Source organism: Scophthalmus maximus, chromosome 4 (assembly GCF_022379125.1).
Source record: "Scophthalmus maximus strain ysfricsl-2021 chromosome 4, ASM2237912v1, whole genome shotgun sequence".
Lineage (NCBI taxonomy): Eukaryota > Metazoa > Chordata > Actinopteri > Pleuronectiformes > Scophthalmidae > Scophthalmus > Scophthalmus maximus.
In genome coordinates this window covers 25,927,648-25,945,616 of record NC_061518.1, presented here as the reverse complement: position 1 = coordinate 25,945,616, position 17,969 = coordinate 25,927,648, and the positions used below count along the sequence as shown (strand labels likewise).

The 17,969-nt window shown below is 40.8% G+C and overlaps 1 protein-coding gene across 1 annotated transcript in view; it reads left to right on the top strand.

Annotated features, from left to right (window-relative positions):
- Nucleotides 1-6,611: 6,611 nt before the first annotated feature.
- Nucleotides 6,612-17,969, top strand: part of LOC118302418 (mucin-5AC) — a 36,767-nt gene continuing 25,409 nt past the window's right edge. Inside the window, exons 1-16 of the mRNA XM_035628525.2 lie at nucleotides 6,612-6,685; nucleotides 6,833-6,886; nucleotides 7,022-7,283; nucleotides 7,837-7,951; nucleotides 8,783-8,873; nucleotides 8,951-9,057; nucleotides 10,817-11,045; nucleotides 12,100-12,225; nucleotides 12,320-12,437; nucleotides 12,626-12,764; nucleotides 13,333-13,443; nucleotides 13,629-13,698; nucleotides 13,858-13,995; nucleotides 14,517-14,681; nucleotides 14,767-14,861; nucleotides 14,951-15,077. Of these exons, the coding sequence (XP_035484418.2) occupies nucleotides 6,619-6,685; nucleotides 6,833-6,886; nucleotides 7,022-7,283; nucleotides 7,837-7,951; nucleotides 8,783-8,873; nucleotides 8,951-9,057; nucleotides 10,817-11,045; nucleotides 12,100-12,225; nucleotides 12,320-12,437; nucleotides 12,626-12,764; nucleotides 13,333-13,443; nucleotides 13,629-13,698; nucleotides 13,858-13,995; nucleotides 14,517-14,681; nucleotides 14,767-14,861; nucleotides 14,951-15,077 (2,014 nt within the window). The 5' untranslated portion in view covers nucleotides 6,612-6,618. The remainder of the gene's footprint in view (nucleotides 6,686-6,832; nucleotides 6,887-7,021; nucleotides 7,284-7,836; nucleotides 7,952-8,782; nucleotides 8,874-8,950; nucleotides 9,058-10,816; nucleotides 11,046-12,099; nucleotides 12,226-12,319; nucleotides 12,438-12,625; nucleotides 12,765-13,332; nucleotides 13,444-13,628; nucleotides 13,699-13,857; nucleotides 13,996-14,516; nucleotides 14,682-14,766; nucleotides 14,862-14,950; nucleotides 15,078-17,969) is intronic.

Below are 17,969 nucleotides of genomic sequence, written 5' to 3'. Positions count from 1 at the left end.
GGAAGACCAAGAAATGTGGATACCCAGTGGTGGAAAGTACCTTAGTACATTTACTCATGTATTGTACTTAAGGACATTTCTGAAGGACTTGTACAGTGTTTCCACTACAGGCTACTGTCCCTCCTACTTAATCAAGATTGTTTCGCTCGCATTCCCTCTCTGCCCAAGTCTTTTCCTCTAGCATCTCCTTCTTGATAATGCGAAATTGTCAAAAGTAAAGGTAAAAATTGGTCTTTCTTAGAGGAACAATATTTTGTATTTGTCAGTGGAAAGCTGAAAAAAAAGCCAAAAACACTTCATGCACTATCTGCAAACAAAGTTATCTAACCACCTGCACTGCCTGATAAAGACATTTAACCTATATATGATTGACTAATGGACTTCATGTTGATTCTTTATATCATTTTATTGTAGCAAACTAGGAAAACCACTAAATATGTTCAACCAACCAGGTCCTGTGATGACTAATCAAATATGTGCAAGCATTAATTCCTATTAGATTCCTGGTAAGTCCATATCTTCACACCCAAAAAAATGTTTTCACAGTCTCATTGTTGCAGACTGCTGTGCAGTACTGACAGGAACTGACCGTTTTCACACTGGTTTCATCCGTTGTCCCTCAAACCAAACCCCAGGGATGTTCAGAGGGAGCATGGACAACAGTGTGCAGGTGGAAGAAAGCATGTCGCACATTGATTTTGTGCTCAGGACTTTATAACAGTCTGAAAAAAAGCAGCAATCTTCCACTCATGTCCACAGAGAAACTGTACTGTTTCATCAAGTTTGTCTGATCTGTTGTTATCATGAACACATCAGTTTATCTTTCTGGTTTATTCCTAACCTTTGAAGAATGACACTGCTGTTTTTATCAAGCCATGTGCACGAAATTACCGAGGCCACTATCATCTCATATAAAAAGTGCGGACGGAGCTGAATATTAGTGAATCAACAGTGCATAGTATATTTCCTGAACAAATCAGAATGATTTGTACACAGGCAAAATTAAGTATAGTATATGTGCCGCAAGAACACCCACAAAGAATAGAATGAAAATGAAAATAAAATAAAATACACTAACAAGACAATGTTAAATGTGAATGCTGTTAGATGGAATATATACAATATCTTAGCAACAAATTTTGCAGAAAAAAATGGAAAGAAGCGTGTCTGTATGAATAATAATAATTCAGTAATTCATGCATTGATCGGTCCTTAATTTATTCTAAAGAACGACAGTCACCTTAAACACACAGCTAAGGTCTTAAAAAATTATCTTCAGAAGAGGAAGTAAGAGTCCTGCAACAGTAAGGCCTAGGGGCCCCACAGAGTCCTGATCCCAACATTATGGAGTCAGTGTGGGATCCCACGAAGAGACAGAGACACTGAGACAGACTTAATCCACAGCAGAAACTGTGCTCCCCAGGGTGCTTTGAGCAGATTACCTGAATAGTACCATGACAAGCTGTATGCAAGTGTACGGAGAAGAAAATGTGGCATTTTCAAGGCTGCAGGTGGTCATACCTTATATTGATATGATAAAGGTGGAGCGCTCAGTTTTGTCTGGGGTCTTTACGCATCTCATGAAATCATAGTATCATAATCTGTTGATGTATTCTTCTGTGGTAACTATAGAGAATCAGCTGCCTTTTGTGGCCCTGGCTCATACACTTTTTTAAAACGCAGAGGCCTTCAGGCTCACTCATCACGTATGAAAGTATATTTGGTTATTGCCAAATTTACGTGTAGCTTCCAGCTTCTTTATTCTGCTCACAGAACTGTTCACAGACTCTTCCTGTGCTTGTCTGAATACAGTTTGTGTTGTGGACATTTGATGAGGCAAGAAATATGCTTCCAAGTTTTGTGATGCCGGCTCATATTCTTCATCTTCAACGATATCGTCAAATGTAAATAATAATTTTAAAAAAAACTGATAGCAGCTTCAAGTCATTATTATGTGTGACGTCCACTGTCCTATTCTTCTTTTTCTCCAAAGTGAGATTCAACAACAGGCGTTGGGAGGTTGCTTGTGCACAATATGGGATAAATCCCCTTAGGAGGTGAGGTACACTACAGATGACCACGAGGAACAGACCCGTGGAGGTGATTGTGATGGGTATCATCATCTTGGCATTCTTCAATTACTGTCCAAGTCGCCAGCAGATAATATTTCTATCTAAATATTTAAATCTCATCTAATCTGTTTTAAATCATGCTGGCATAAAAATGTATTAAGGTTTTACTGTGTAAGCTAGTTTCATGGTTTCATATTTGTGAGATGATCTTATAAGTGAAAATTGCTACTATGTCAGACATGTAATACATAAAAAAAACTAACTGAAGAGTTACCAGAGCCAAAGAGAAATTTCATCATATTCCTTTGTAACGTTCATGAATCATGAATGAATTCATGATTCATTTGAGTCCACTGAGAGCCCACAAAATTCGCAAGGCTTTGCATTGATCATTTGTAAATGATGATTTTCAAAGTTATTCTTTGAAATTCTCAGTAAAATTTGGCATCACGGCTGTTCCTAACACGAGTTCAGCAGTGACTGTGTACCTGTGCTTGTGTCACCTAACCAATGTTATGGCCCAACCCTGCCTTCTACAGAACTGTTTCATGACCTATTAATTTGAAAAATGCATTTTGTAGATGGACTGTATTTATATAATGCTTTTCTCTTCTGTTGACTACTCAAAGCTTTTTTTTTACAATTCATGTCTCATTGATCCATTCACACTGATGATGCAGAGTCAGGAGCAGTTAAGGGGTTCAGTGGCTGGACAGCGAGCACATAAAGTAAGTGTTAGATCTGTGTGAGAACAACATGAATGTATCTGAGTATTGAGGCCGATTTATTTCCACGTCTAACGGCTATTTTGTGATAGTTTCAGTCAGACTTTGAATGGAGTTATTTTTAAAGAAAAGATGCATGGTTCTGTTTCCTAATCTCTGCTTTCATCCAGCTGCTGCACTTCCACGTTCACTGTCTGCAGTTCCTTGTGCACACATGCACATGTATTTATAAAAAGCCAGTTAGACACCCAGTTGCCCGGTTAAATGTTTTTTCTTATCCCGTACCTCAATTTGGCTTTCTCATTTTCATGACATTTAAGACACCAGCTGACTGCAAAAAGTCAAAAGTAACCCAATTAGCCCAAAAAATATGGTTATGGTTACCCTAAACCTTAGTTAATAATTCACACAATGAGTCTATACCGTATATAGTACCTTATCACAGTATGTGGTGAAAGCTACTGTAGCGAGCTCATGAATATAGCCTATATGTGAGGGACTCAAACTAGTTCTTGGATTGTCCAACAGACCAGTGTAATTTGATCACCTAAGATAAGTCTGGATGATATAATGTGGGTGTTCCCACTGAACCTTTTCTCATATGTACATATGATTTAGACATACTAGCTTTATTTTCACTTTAGCAAATATTTGTTGTGTAACCTAACACAGATTAAAAAAAAAATACATTCAGGTTTCTCCAAAATTGTCCAGGTCAACCCACAGGTGCTGGTTTGTTGTGGTTGGTCCCAAACCACCAGATTCTGAGCCCAGTTATCACTGTTGGTTGAAGGAGGTGAACGTTGTTCAAACACACGTAGACTTCAATGAGTTGTCACATCTCAGGCTGACTCAGAAAATCTTAATATTGTGCAACTTCTTCACATTACATTCAAGTCTGAGCCATAACCCTACTTCTGGACACACTGAGGTCATGTCCTCTCAGCTTTTTTCAAAACCCCTCAACCACGATCAGGTTTCCCCATCATATTATCTCTTATGAGCCTCTGATGTTGACATTAAATTTATTTTATATATATTACATTTCCACAGGTGCACTGGAGGTGTATCACAGTGCAATGCTATGCTACACACCCAAGTTGATGTATTAATTGAATCAGCCTGAACCTTTTCTTTACTTCTTTTTTATTACTTATCTGCTGGTACAGGTCTCTTAACCTTAAAAGTAAATTCAGGTTGCAGGGCATCACTAGACTGTGCAGCAAAATTGCATGCACAGCCTTAAACAACCTTTCAGACCTTGACAAGTTTAGGAATATGAAGGAGGCCCAGTCTATTGCACTGGATACGTTGTCGAAATCCTAATGGATGTGTGAATATCGCTGACTGCACAGCAAAATGTCCCACAGGGATAATGACGATATCCTGGATCATTGACGCTTACTCCACAATAAAAGGGAAAAATATGTTGGTCGTTCTTGACCAGAAGCAGGCTGGAATGTAACGTTTCATCACGTGCAATTCCAAGTGCTTTCTACACCTTTTGACTGTATGTCAGGGAAATCAGTCCTGAAAAATGTTCTTGTCTTTGCCTTTAGCTAGATATAGTGACAGGTAAAATATGCTGATTTGCTGAGTTGTCATAGCGGCTCTGCCGCTAAAACCTGTGTATATTGTTTACTTTCATGTTTGGTTCCAGCCAATTAAGTTTTCTTTCATACTGTGACATAGTTCACAAATTTTGCACTAGCAGCTTCCACTAGTATTGATTACGATATGTAACCCTAGAATATTATTACCATATCGATTACCAATCTAATACTGGGTAGTTCACGCTTTGCTCCCAAACCAGCCTCAGCTCTTTGTGGCATGATTTCAACAAGATGTTGTATCCTTAGACATTCATGTTCCTTGTTTACATTGGAATCAGAAGCAAACAACTTTATTCTAACAGGGAAACAAGCAATTAGGGAAGATAATGTCAACAACAGGGCCTTCGCCAGCCGCCTGCTGATCGGCGCGCGGGCCCTAATGATTAAAAAATGTCCAAATTTGTAAAGAGGATAAGTTAATGTACATGTAAAAGCACAGTACGAACACAAGTTCATATGTTAACATCCACAGTGGATTAACAGCATTTTAATACTAACAAACAGACTGGATGGGCAAACACCTATGACCCCATTAATAACCTTGGAATAGTAAATAGTTGGTCCGCTGCTCCACGACACGATCCTCCTTTTCAATTCAATTCAATTCAATTTTATTTGTATAGAGCACAATCAAAACATACATTATCTCAAGGCACTTTACAAGGTTGAGACCTCACAATGTTACAGAGAAACCCAACAGTTCCCCCAATGAGCAAGCACTTGGCAACTGAGGAAAAACAAACAAACATCCTTTTAACAGGAAGAAGCACCCTGGCATAAGCTTTCCCGAAGGAAGCCAGTGACCAGACCCCACTCCAGCTTGGCACCTCGCACCCTGTGGAACTCTGGAGATGGATAGAGTCCAGCCCCCCTAGTTCCTGAGCCAGAACTCTGTGAGTCCAACTATATGACTTGGTAAGTCTCCACCCCCAGCACCAACTCCTCACAATCACGATCTGTCATGAACTGAAGTGAATTGAGATAATCTCTGCTTTCCATTAATGTTGAGTCAATGGTATTGCTTCCTATTGTTAAAGATGACTTGCAAAATATGATTAAATAAAGCTGATAAAAACAAACACTCAGGAGAGTCTTGATCTATGTAAAACCTTCTTCTGACTGACCATTGCTACAGGTAGAAACTAATTCAATGCATGCATAATAATCAAGGTGTCCCTCAACCCTCACTTCAAAGGGGTCTCTTCAATCAGATTACAAAATAATATAAAAATATTCCAAATGCATACGTGGAAAGCCTGGGGTAGGGAGAGAACATCTCCCTACCATTCAATGAGATTTCATGGAATGTGAGGCAGGGAGAGCAGCAGCTAAAAAAAACCAGTTGCATCAATGCCAACACACGACATTGATTAAGATACTTTATGAAGAGTAGGTGCTACGGTGGAGTAAGGTTGCAAAGTGGCAAGCAGTAAAGCAAGAAGAGTAGGCAGTTAAGACATTAAGGTGTTGACTGGTTGTGGCTTAGATATTCTGGGTAGATATTTTGACATACAGTCCAGCTGTGTAACAGAATCTCACCTGGATGGTTCTGATGGAGTTGTGGTGAAGTTGAAGTGGCGGTGGGATTGTCATTATCCACATGGTACATGTAGCTGCTGGAGCACCTGCTGCACAGTGGGGAAGGGTCTTCTAATTTAGTATTTTATGTTTTGGCTGCTGGTTAGTATTCACGTTAAAAAAACAGTCTCAAGGTTTTTGAAAACTTTCTTTTGCTGTTTTGCGATGTTTTTACGATGTGATGGTACTGTTGGTCCAATGCACCACACAGGAACAAGAACACACAGTTTTTCTTTTTTTTTAAATGAAACCCATATTTAAAAAAAAAATGTATCTATAATTTTCTACTATTTTATAACTAACTATATCTAAAAAATCTGTTTTATTATGTATTGATATCAAAATAAATGTAATCACAACGATCAGGTTTGTGAGTGAAATACCAGTTTTGTTGGGCCATATTTCTGATTATATCTTATATCTTATATCTCTTTTCATGCTCAGAAACTTCACCCTTCACACCAGGTGTGAGTGAAATGAATGGGACGTAGCCTAGGGCAGGGCCATCAGTCATGAATCACCTAAAGCTATGAGAATGCCACTCCCTCACCTGCCGCAGGAAGACCTCACCCCTGGTATAAAGACCTGGGCCTCCCTCCCATCTGCCTCAGTGTTGGTGTGGAGCAGCAAATGGCTATGACTAACGAGTGGCTGCTATGGCTGACCCTGTCTGCCATCGCAGGTGCTTGGCAAAGCGGTACATGCATTATACTATATTAGGCAGCCTGGCAAATATAACAGTTTCAACAGTTCACCAGCTTAACAGTTTAAGTTTTTGCTTTTTAATGCTCCTTCATATTTGATAAGTGATTACTTTACAAATAATTCTTATTTCTTTCAACAGAGGCAAAGTCTGCAGTGTTTTCCTCCATGTCCCAGATGGCTGAGAAAATAAAAGGTGAGCTTGTTGGTTGTTGGTAGTAAGGATAAAGTGACAATTTTCTTATGTAGGCAGTATGTGAGCTTTCATTCATCAAGACTTGTGTAAAGTATGGTTGTTTTTGTTGTATCACGTGCTCATTTGTCTTTATAGGAGTGAGTCCCATCCACAACGGTCAGGTTTGCAGTACATGGGGAAACTTCCACTTCAAGACCTTTGATGGAGACGTGTTCCAGTTGCACTCCACCTGCAACTACGTCCTGACCTCCTCATGCAGGGGCAGCTACAACGACTTCGACATCCAGATAAGACGAGCTGAGGCTGGCGGCCACCCCACCATCAAACACATCATAATGAAGCTGGACGGTTCAGTTGTGGAGCTGTCAAACGGCTCAGTGGTCATTGATGGCAAATTGTAAGTTTACTCTAAAAACCCCTCAACATCTGAACACTGTGCCTGCATATTTTTTTTGCATCAGACTGGATGCTACATATGTATCAAATGTAATAATGTCTCATTCGCTGATGAAATGCGAAAGCACCAATGGTATCTTACCTAAGAAATCTTATTGTAAGTTGCTTTGGACAAAAGCGTTTGCTAAACGAATGTAATGTAAAAATCTATTTATAGTGTTTCTATAAACGCTGCTGTGAACTGTCGTGAGTTAAGAACATTTATTTTGGAAAATATATTTTTTAAAGAAATAACTGTTTGATGCAAATATTTGATGCTTTGGGATGATTGATCTTAGAGAGTTGTGCTTATTGCCTGAAGTGATAATAATGAGAACAGTGTTGTCAGGACCTAAAGACATTAGACACAAAAGTAAATTTCGCTTAAAATATAATTAATTTTACTACCTCTACATGCCTTCCTTCCCACAAGGCTCTATGAACAAAAATTTAGAGAACATGTGTAGGCAAAAATAATGGGATTTGATTTTTGGATTCATTTATTTTTTTTGCAGAGCCAATTTACCGTACAGTCACTCAGGATTGTTCATCGAGAAAACCCCAACCTACATCAAAATCAAAGCAAACTTGGGATTGGTTGCTGTCTGGAATGAGGAGGACTCTTTTCTGGTAGGATCATGTGTCTGCACAGAATATGTTTACAGTGTGTGTGTGTGTGTGTGTGTGTGTGTACATACAAACTGATCAGTCACAACCTTACCGTGTAGGTCCCCCCATTGCCTGATCTATTTAGGCATTGACTCCAAAAGGTGTCCTCTATCAGGCACCAAGACATTAATATCATGTCCTTCGAGTTCAGTAATTTGTGAGATGGATGGATCTCAATAGATCGGACTTGTTTTTCCAGCTCATCCCACAGATGATTGACCTAATTAAGATCTGGGGAAACTGGAGGCCATGCACGTTAGCCGCTTCTGGCAGTGGACAGGGACCAGTCTGTGGTTACGCAGCAAGCTGTGATGCGTTCTGTCAGTTTTTAGTCTTATAGCCAGCATTAAGGTTTTCAGCAGTTTGTCCTACAGTAGCTCTTCTGTGTGACTGATCCATATTGGCCAGCTTTGTTCACCACACACACCAGAGAGCCTCGAGCGCCCAGGACCTTTTCGCCGGGTCACTGTTTGTCTGTCCTTGGGCCACTACTGGTAGGCACTGACCTCTGCACACCAGGAACATCCCACAAGGCCCATCATTTTGGAGACTCACTAACCTAGTTGTCTAGCCATCACAATTAGGTGCTCAGATCCTTCAAGAACTGACTGTTCTCACTTGCTGTCTGATACTGATCTATCTATCTATCTATCTATTCATACATCTGTATAATCTATCAAGATAATAGTATAGTAAAATATCAAGATTCATTTTTTTATGTTTTTATGTGTCTTTAATTAATTTTAATGTGTGTGTGTGTGTGTGTGTGTGTGTGTGTGTGTGTCCTGGCAGGTGGAGCTAGACCTGAAGTACAAAAACCAAACGTGTGGGCTTTGTGGAGACTTTAATGGGGTCCAGCTCTACAACGAGTTCTACAGTCACGGTAAACTGTGACTCACTCGAACAAGTTAGTCACTTTTGACATGGCAACAGAACTAATCTGTGATATTATTCTGACAGGTGTGAAAATTTCCCCGGTGAATTTTGCCAACTTCTGGAAAATGAATGGTCCAACTGAAAGCTGCTCTGGCAACACCAAGGAATCACCACAGAGCTGCAACGACATGGTGAGGGAAATGTAGTGATATATGGAAATCAAAACAGGAAATAAATAATTCTACACAATAATACAGCACAGTTTTTCCTTGGAAAGTATCTTGTTTGCATAGGCTCTTTCGGGTAGTTATTTTCAGATAAGTACATGCCTCATGGTGTCAATGCAGTGGCTTCATCTCTACTCGTAGTCAATATGCTGAGCTGCGTACCACCGGTGTCATGCTGTAGCAGCAGTTGTTCCCCCACATTGGAGCAGTTACCAGACTGACACATATTGCCAACATAACGTTTGTTATGAAGAATCTATTAACCAAAAACTTTAATGATGAAAGTCTATCTACGTTCTAATTACTGTCACAATCCAGTCATCGTCCACAAAGCTTAAATTGGCCCTGACATCAAACGTTACATTACATTCAGTGTTAACCACAAAAAAACATATTGTGTGTATCCCTGAGGTCCAACAAACATGTGGAGTGCATTTAGTTCCTCAGAAAAAAAGTATTAGAATCCAAGTATTCCTTTTTTCCCTTTGTCGACACACCTCAGCATGTGTTGCCATGGTAGCACCACCTGTTTACCCGCGGTAATAATGACACGCTGCTGGGAGGACCGTGTATGGCGGCACTTGCATGACATTTAAAACTCCACAGGGAACTTTTTAATATATCACTGAACATTCGGAATGAGAAAACGCTTCCCGGCACTGCATACACTGCATCGTACTTATAATATAGCATTATAATCATAATTATATCTGTTTCTGGTGTTTACAGAGCAGAAGAGTGACACTGTAGGCGATTTGTGCTTGATCAATATTGTAATATTGTCGTAAATATTTCAATCAAACAGAGGTACCTGTGCCCCTGTTTTTCCCTATCAGTCTACAGTAGTATCAGTAATCTTTAATATACAGTATTAGCTTACACTAAAACTATCTGGGGAACTGCTCTGACAGTACGTGGTTGTCTTTTCGGTTCTATGACTTATATTTATATTAGCACTGTGGGTCAGGAGGTAGAGAGGATCATCCACTAACCAGAAGGTTGATGGTTCGATCCCTGGCTCCTTCAGTCCTTGTGGCGAAGTGTCCTTGGACAAGACACTTTAACCCTAAATTGCTCCTGATGGCTGTGCCAGCAATACATGAATAATGTGTGAGAAAAAGTGCAGTAAATATCATTGCTGTATGTAATGTGTGTGTGAATGGGTGAATGTGACTTGTACTGTAAAGCACTTTGAGTGGCCCAAAAGTCTAGAAAAGTGCTATATAAATACAGTCCTTTTACCATTTGCCATGTATTACTGGGATACTTTGTCCTCCGTGACACTGGACACTGGACTTGGTGAATTAATTAGTTGCTATGTTTGTATATATTGTATTTTTTCACAAGTGCAGAAGTTTGACACCCGATAATTGTGGTTCCTTGAAAAACAACATATATGGTAAAATATGTGAAATTTTCTAATGATATGAGTTGTATGAAGCTGTTATCATACCTAATTTTATGACCTTTATTACCTGCACCATGTCAGCAGTAGCCTTTAGGTAAATAATCATCACCTGCCAGTGGCTCATACTTCCGGTTCTCAGAAACTTCCCAAGTTGGCGAGGGGTTAACCCTGGACAATATATGTGGCCTGAGAGAATAGATGCAGAAGTGTTTCAACTTGCACCGTCTTTGCTCTGTCTGTCTGTCTGTCTGTCTGTCCGTCTGCCTGTCTTTCTGCCTGTCTGCCTGCCTGCCTGCCTGTCTGTCGGCCCTGCAGAAACCTCTGTGTGAGCAGATCCTCACGGCACCGGCCTTCAACAGCTGTCACAGTCTGCTAGATGTCGACGCCTTCACCTCAGCCTGCGTCGCAGACCTCTGCCAATGCGGCGACGGCATTGATGATCTCGCAGACCCCTTCTGCCTGTGTGGCACTGTGTCCGAGTTCTCCAGACAGTGTGTCCATGCCGGCGGCAAGCCTCACAACTGGAGAACCAAAGAGCTCTGCTGTGAGTATTTACTGTGTATTATGTACTATTATCATTACAAGAACAAGTCTGACTGCTTAAAACAACAGTTACACAACTTTTCCTGGTCTCGTTCTTCTCTCTACCACTCTCTCCCCAACCGGTTGAGGCAGATTGTTCGGCCCACAACTAAGTCCCGTTCTGTTAGAAACGTCTTCCTGTTAAAAGGGAGTCAGTTTCCAAGTGCTGCTCATTGTGGGGTGGGTGAGGTCTCGACTTAGAGATAATGTACGTTATGATCTATTTAATTGCGTGCACTTGACACACTGCTGATTAGATATCCGCTTGGAAAAAATCCAAGAAGAAAAATGTGACAAAGAGGTGAACAATTAAGAATATTAAATTTGGTAATTTCAAGCCATTCTGACGACACTGTCAGTGAACAGCGAGGTGTGTACATCAGGCATTATTCAAGCAACTGAATTAAGACTGTCAGTATTAAGAAGGCACAGCCTCAATGGGCCACACTAAAAGATGTGGCATCTTGAGTTTGAGTATTACAGTCACATATTACTTTTAAATAAGTAGATACAGAATATTGTGAATGTGTTGCAGCCTTGTGTCATATGAAAAGTTGTTGTTTTTTTCTCCATAATCTTAATGGAAAATGAGAAGGGTAGTTCACTTACCTTAAATAAGATCATGAACACTAGAGTTGTGACTAAACTGACCAACTACAAGCCCTCACACACCGTCACTGTCACACAACCAAGACGAAACAAGACGAGGGCAACACAAGCCTGTACTCACTAAACACACTCACTAACGGGATGTGATTCTCATGAATATTAGACTGTGCTACTGGGCTACTGTAAAAATGCTGTCTACTGTTGCACTGTTGCATGTATTTACATCACTAAGCCAACACTGAGGTCAGAGTGGGTGAGCTGATGCTTGAGGTCAACCCCAGCCCTTCTCACAGCTCAGGAGACGATACTTTACACCTGCGGGCGCAGGAGCCAGGCTCCAGCCCTTTGAATGTTATCTGAGAGATTATGTAAGGCAAGTCGTGAGAAAGAATCCGCTGTATTCACAGGGAAATCATGTCCCCACAATATGGAGTACAAAGAGTGTGGGAGTCCCTGTTCTGACACCTGCTCCAACCCAGAGGCCAGCCACACCTGTGACAACCACTGTATCGACGGATGCTTCTGCCCTGCAGGTACAGCAGAGACACACACACACACACACACACACACACACACACACACACACACACACACACTACAATAAAGAAATGCTTTGGTCGCCTTCAGGGATGGTGCTGGATGATTTAAACACAAAGGGTTGTGTTCCACTGAGCAAGTGCTCCTGCAGCTATAACAGCAAAACCTACGGACCAGGAGAGTCCTACTCCAGTAACTGTAAAACTTGGTATGTCATACACTGTACAGCATGGCCGCCTGTCTGATTGTTAAAGGATCGTTACACGTCATGGAAGATGGCTTTGTAGATTGTACTGTATGGTCAGTACAGCGCAGCCTATACTGTTTGCAGGCGACTGCAAATGAATTCGTCGACTATCCACTGGCAGTTAAGATTAAACTGTGTTGTGCTGACAGTGTGTGTGAGAGCGGTCGGTGGATGTGTACAGAGGGGAACTGCCCAGGAAGCTGCTCTGTGGAGGGAGGGGCTCACGTCAACACCTTCGATGGGAAGGTCTATACCTTTCATGGGGACTGTTCCTACATTCTGACAAAGGTATTCTGCATCGTTGGGACACACACACACCACACACACACACACACACACACACACACACACACACACAAGTGGCGACCCCAGACATTTTTCACAGGGGTTGCCAGGGGCGACTGAAAATCCTGGGGTGGCACACCAAAAACCAATGCTGTTGTAGTATATTTTGGAGTTTTGGATTAGAGGTTTGGAGAGTTGGATTTTGTTCAGTACGTTTTTTGTTACCTTAGTTTTTAAATACTCTTGACACTTAGACCTAACTACACTAACTATGTATACTTAACTATTTTACTTTTAGAAATCACTTTATTGATTTAAATGGATAGTACCTAATGGAAAAATATATTTTACCTAATGGGAAACATCAGACAAAAGCAAAATTGACTATAATTCTGCTGCTCTTGTATATATCAAATACAAGCTGCTGGGCTGGCTGCATTTGTTTTGATTTATTGTTGTACTTAGACCAAACTATACTATTTAACTATTATTAAAAAAAATACTTTATTGATTTAAATGAATAGTACCAAATGTAAAATATGAGTGACCAGCTCTGTGTCTGTATGTGTAGGACTGCAATGGAACCCAGTTTGTGGTACAGGGAGAACTGACTCAGTGTGGACTGACTGAGAGTGAAACCTGCCTCAAGTCTGTTACGCTGGCTCTATCTGGAGGGGCTAATGTGAGTATGACACACACACACACACACACACACACACTATATTGACATGATTTTTATCCCCACAAGGAAGACATGGCAAAGCATAAAAAATTGCCGTTAATCTTGGACCTAGGTTGAGTTGAATCATTCATCACTGTGAACGTCATGTCATGTTCCTTAACCGTGTTGTCTGCTTTCATATAAAGGTGATCACCATCCAGCCCAGCGGCAAGGTCTTTGTGAATGGCATCTATGCTCAATTACCCTTCTCTGCTGGTGAGAGTCACTAAACTCTACAGCTTAGCTCATTTATTAATATCTCATTACAGTAATATGCTGTACCTTTGGACCATTTTCCTGAACCAGCCACATTGGCAGCATGTCAGGTCCCCACCATCCATTTAACAAACCCTCAAACTCCCTCTGTACCTGTAGCTGGGATCTCCGCCTTCAGCGGGTCTTCTTTCTACCTGCTGGTCCGGACATCTGTCGGCGTTCTGCTGGAGGTGCAGCTGCAGCCAGTCATGCAGCTTTACATCAGAGTGAGCAGTGACTACAAGGACAGGACCTGTGGTAAATGCATTGAAATGATCAGTATGTGCTCTCAGACTGGAAACATCCCACAGAACCCAATTAGTTGTGGCACTGTTGAATCATTTTCATGCATATGGGAATAAAAAAAAGGAAACGCAAAACATAATGAGAAAGCCAAGCAGCTGTTCCAGCATCTAAAGTCTTTTAGCCTTGGACTTAGCTTGGACCCATTTTAGGGAGAGTTGCAAAATCCAAGCGCACAGGCCCACACACAGGCCTACAGCTGATTTCTTTTCAATTTAGATCATAGTGGGCTATAGTGCTAACAACTTTCAGATATAGATATCCGTTATCAGCCGTTAATGGGAACGCAATGTGTTTAGCTATGAGTTAACAGAGCTTCATTAACTAATTTATTCTGTCGTTCCAAAACGTTCGGCTGTGTTGCGTGTTTCCACTTATCACTTTTTCCTGGGAGTGATCAGTGATCACAGTGAACAATTTTCTTTTCCAAATAAAGGCTTAGGTGATGTCATTAACATGATGGTGTCCGCCTGCAGGTCTGTGTGGGAACTTCAACAGTAACCAAGCTGACGACTTTCTGAAGCTCAGTGGCGTCCAAGATGCCACAGCAGCCGGTTTTGTCAACAGCTGGAAGACGCATGCCAGTTGCACAGACATTCAGAGGATCTTTCAGAACCCCTGCAGTCTCAGTCTGGACAATGGTAAGTCGGACTCATTTGAATGCGTCTCTGTTATCACTGTGGCCTCATCAGAATCCCCTAATTTGCTCTTGTGTGTAACTGACAGAGAAGTACGCCCTGCACTGGTGCTCCATGCTGAGTGATCCTCGGGGAGTGTTCGCCCCCTGTCACCCAGAGATCAGTCCTGACTCTTACAAAGAGGTGAAGTCTCACACATTTTTGTGGACTGCACTCAGACCAGTCTGTGGTGGGCCCTCACAGTGCTATTTCTTTATTGTGTCTCCTCACAGAACTGCATGTATGACAGCTGTAACTGTGAGAGAAGCGAGGACTGCATGTGTGCCGCAGTCTCCTCTTATGTCCACGCATGTGCAGCCGCAGGGATCCAGATCAGCGGCTGGAGGAAGAGCATCTGTGGTGAGTAGAGGGATGCAGTGACAAACATCCGTGCTTCTGGGGTCTTTCGGAGAGACGCAGAGCTCCAGGTTCATCACCCATCTAATCTAAATTCCTAATTTAGAATTCTTTCCTAAACCATTCACTGCACAGTGTGCTCTTACAAATGTGCAAAAACACCACAACTTAAAACATAATGAGAGCAGAGTGTGTCCATTCAGGTGAACTACCTCACTCAATCAAGTTTTTTTGTCACTTTTTTGTTGTTTTATTGTTGTAAAATAGTACACTGGGGTCTACGCACCACGCGGCCATTTGAGACCGGAGGCTTACTGACCAAAAGCAATGGAGAAACCATTGGCATTGCAGATTATTGGTTTGACAGGGGGTTTAATGCACATAAGTGCACTTACTGTACTGTTCTCTGCACCAAAATTATCGCTCATTAATGAGCGATTACATGTTTAATCTATCAGTGCAGCTCAGGATAACATGAGGTTTAATTCTGACCGTAAATATTAAAACTTTGATCTGTCCCCACCATTGCCATTTCATTAAAAACAAACATGCCCACTGTTTATGTGCCTCATTTCACCCAGACAGATCTAAGCAGACATCAGTCTTAGTCAGAAAACTTCTAGTCTCACATCCTCACTTTCTCTGTTTTCAAGTGTATTTCTTATTCGTCATGGCTCATTCCTCCTAAGAGCAAATAAGCTAAATTTCTTCTAAGTTTCTCAACAGAAAGAAAGACCTTAACAGACTCACCACCAGATCGAACAATGACAACGTTAACCACCCAACGTCATGCATTTTAATAAATTATTATTATTAAAAATATGTCACTTATAGGGGAGAATCCATGTTGTGTTCACATAGATAGAAACATATACAGTGGGATTATTACTCATAAAGGACAAGCTGCCTTTTTTTTAAACATAGAGCTCAAATTCAGCTTTCTGCATCACAGTGTTCAGGATTAATCAACAAACTCCTGTCTGATCTTGACAGCATGTTTGAACAAATGTTTTCCTGTTTGTGTGGTATTTAAAATATATCAAAATAAAAAATAATGTAACCAACATACAGCTCACCTTCATTCAGGTGTGAGGCAGAGTCTCTTAAAGGGTGGGAGACCGCGTGGGAGACCTTAACCCCCAAGTGTTATGTATCATCTTTTCCACCTTCAAACTACAACAGGTTTAGTTTTCCAGGATAGCTGCACAAAATGTCTTTCTTTATTTCTTTCGGGATGTTAATAGCATGTCATATCAGATAGCCCTTAAATGATTTATCTTCAAACCTCTTTTTATTCAATTTGACTATCTGCTGTGTTACTTGCTTTGGTTGCAGAAATAGTCTGCACTGTTTGAATACAAGAAAATTCAGTAGTAAGTGATCAAAACACCAATATCAAGCAAGAGTTGAACCAGCAACCAGAGTATAAAGCCTCACTTCCTCTTTACACCAGACCACAGAGGACACTGCTGTCGGAGAAGATCAAGAGACAGAGAGATAGAGATGGTAAAAGCCAAGCTAATAATCCTGGGAGAGATAAAGTAAGAACAGCAGTACTCTAACATTCCACTAGAGGGCAGCATGGCACCATAGTGAGCGCATGACAAGGGATCATGTTTACTCTTCTAACCAGGTTTTCATTCGCCTCATGTTATCTCTGGGTTGGCTTTATGGAAGGACTTAAATCAGTTGTTTAGAAAAATTCGATCCTCTCCCATCAATGCTCCAAAAAACAATACACAAGACTATAATATAGCTGAACAATCTGTGGCCACTGTGTGGATATGAGGACATATTACAGAACTGTTGTGGAACCAGTGTACTCAACTACTGTCAATGCAAAGTAACTAAAGTCAGCTCCAAAAGAACCCTGCATATTGTTTGATGACATAATACATTATGTATTAGTGTTAACAAATGTGCATTCTCATAGCCTCATAAACCACACAGTAGTATCTGACAAATACATGTTTATGCTAAAGTTATCATTAAATTTGAAATGTTCTAACATTTAAAAATGTATTTCACATCCATCCTTTGAAACTACCATCATAACACTCAATGAAAACAGTGAGACAAAGAGGAGATGGAGGTGTGAATCGTTTTTAGCTGACATTTGGCCTATCGTGCCCTGAAATTAATTGTTTCATATTATATACTAAGAAGACTCTTACATAAATTGTAACAATAAATAATAAGTTGTCCAGTAGAAGCTTAGATAATAAAAAACAGCATCTGATCGAAGAACATGTCCTTCGATTAGCAAAATTTTACAGCTGGATATGAGCATGGCTGATATCAGAAGTTGCAGTTCTGATATAGTCCATGAATGTGGCAAAATACTGTAACTGAGATCATATTTATCATGACAACAGCATCTTCATATGGTTGACATAGGTCATTGAAACTGTTCATCCAGGTCTAACACTCATATCTGAAAACACTGGCATTTCCGATTTTGATCATCTAGGGCAAATCCGCTATCAGTGTGTTTTAAAAGAATTTAAAGTAGGACACTTCATTGAGAGTCTCATGGTAATCCAAGTGTTAGATCTCCTGACTAGTGGCTGTGAGCTGTGAGCATCAAATCTGACATGCTCATTGTGGATCCACATACAGTACTGGATGTGAATAGCAAATAAGGTACATTTGGAAACATGTACGTAGCCACCTTGTCCAAAAAGTGAAGCCAATATGTAAGTGCCTTAAACCTGTGTTCTCTGGAATGACCAGCAGAGGGTGACACCATTGGTTGCAAAAATAAGTCAGTTTCTATAGAAGTCTATGAGATATCTTATCTGAAGCATGATAGGACAGTTGATGGCTAGCCAAAGGTTGTCTTGGGGTGTCATAGTCGCTGCTTTTAGGTTATAGCTGAAAGGCATCTTGCGAGAC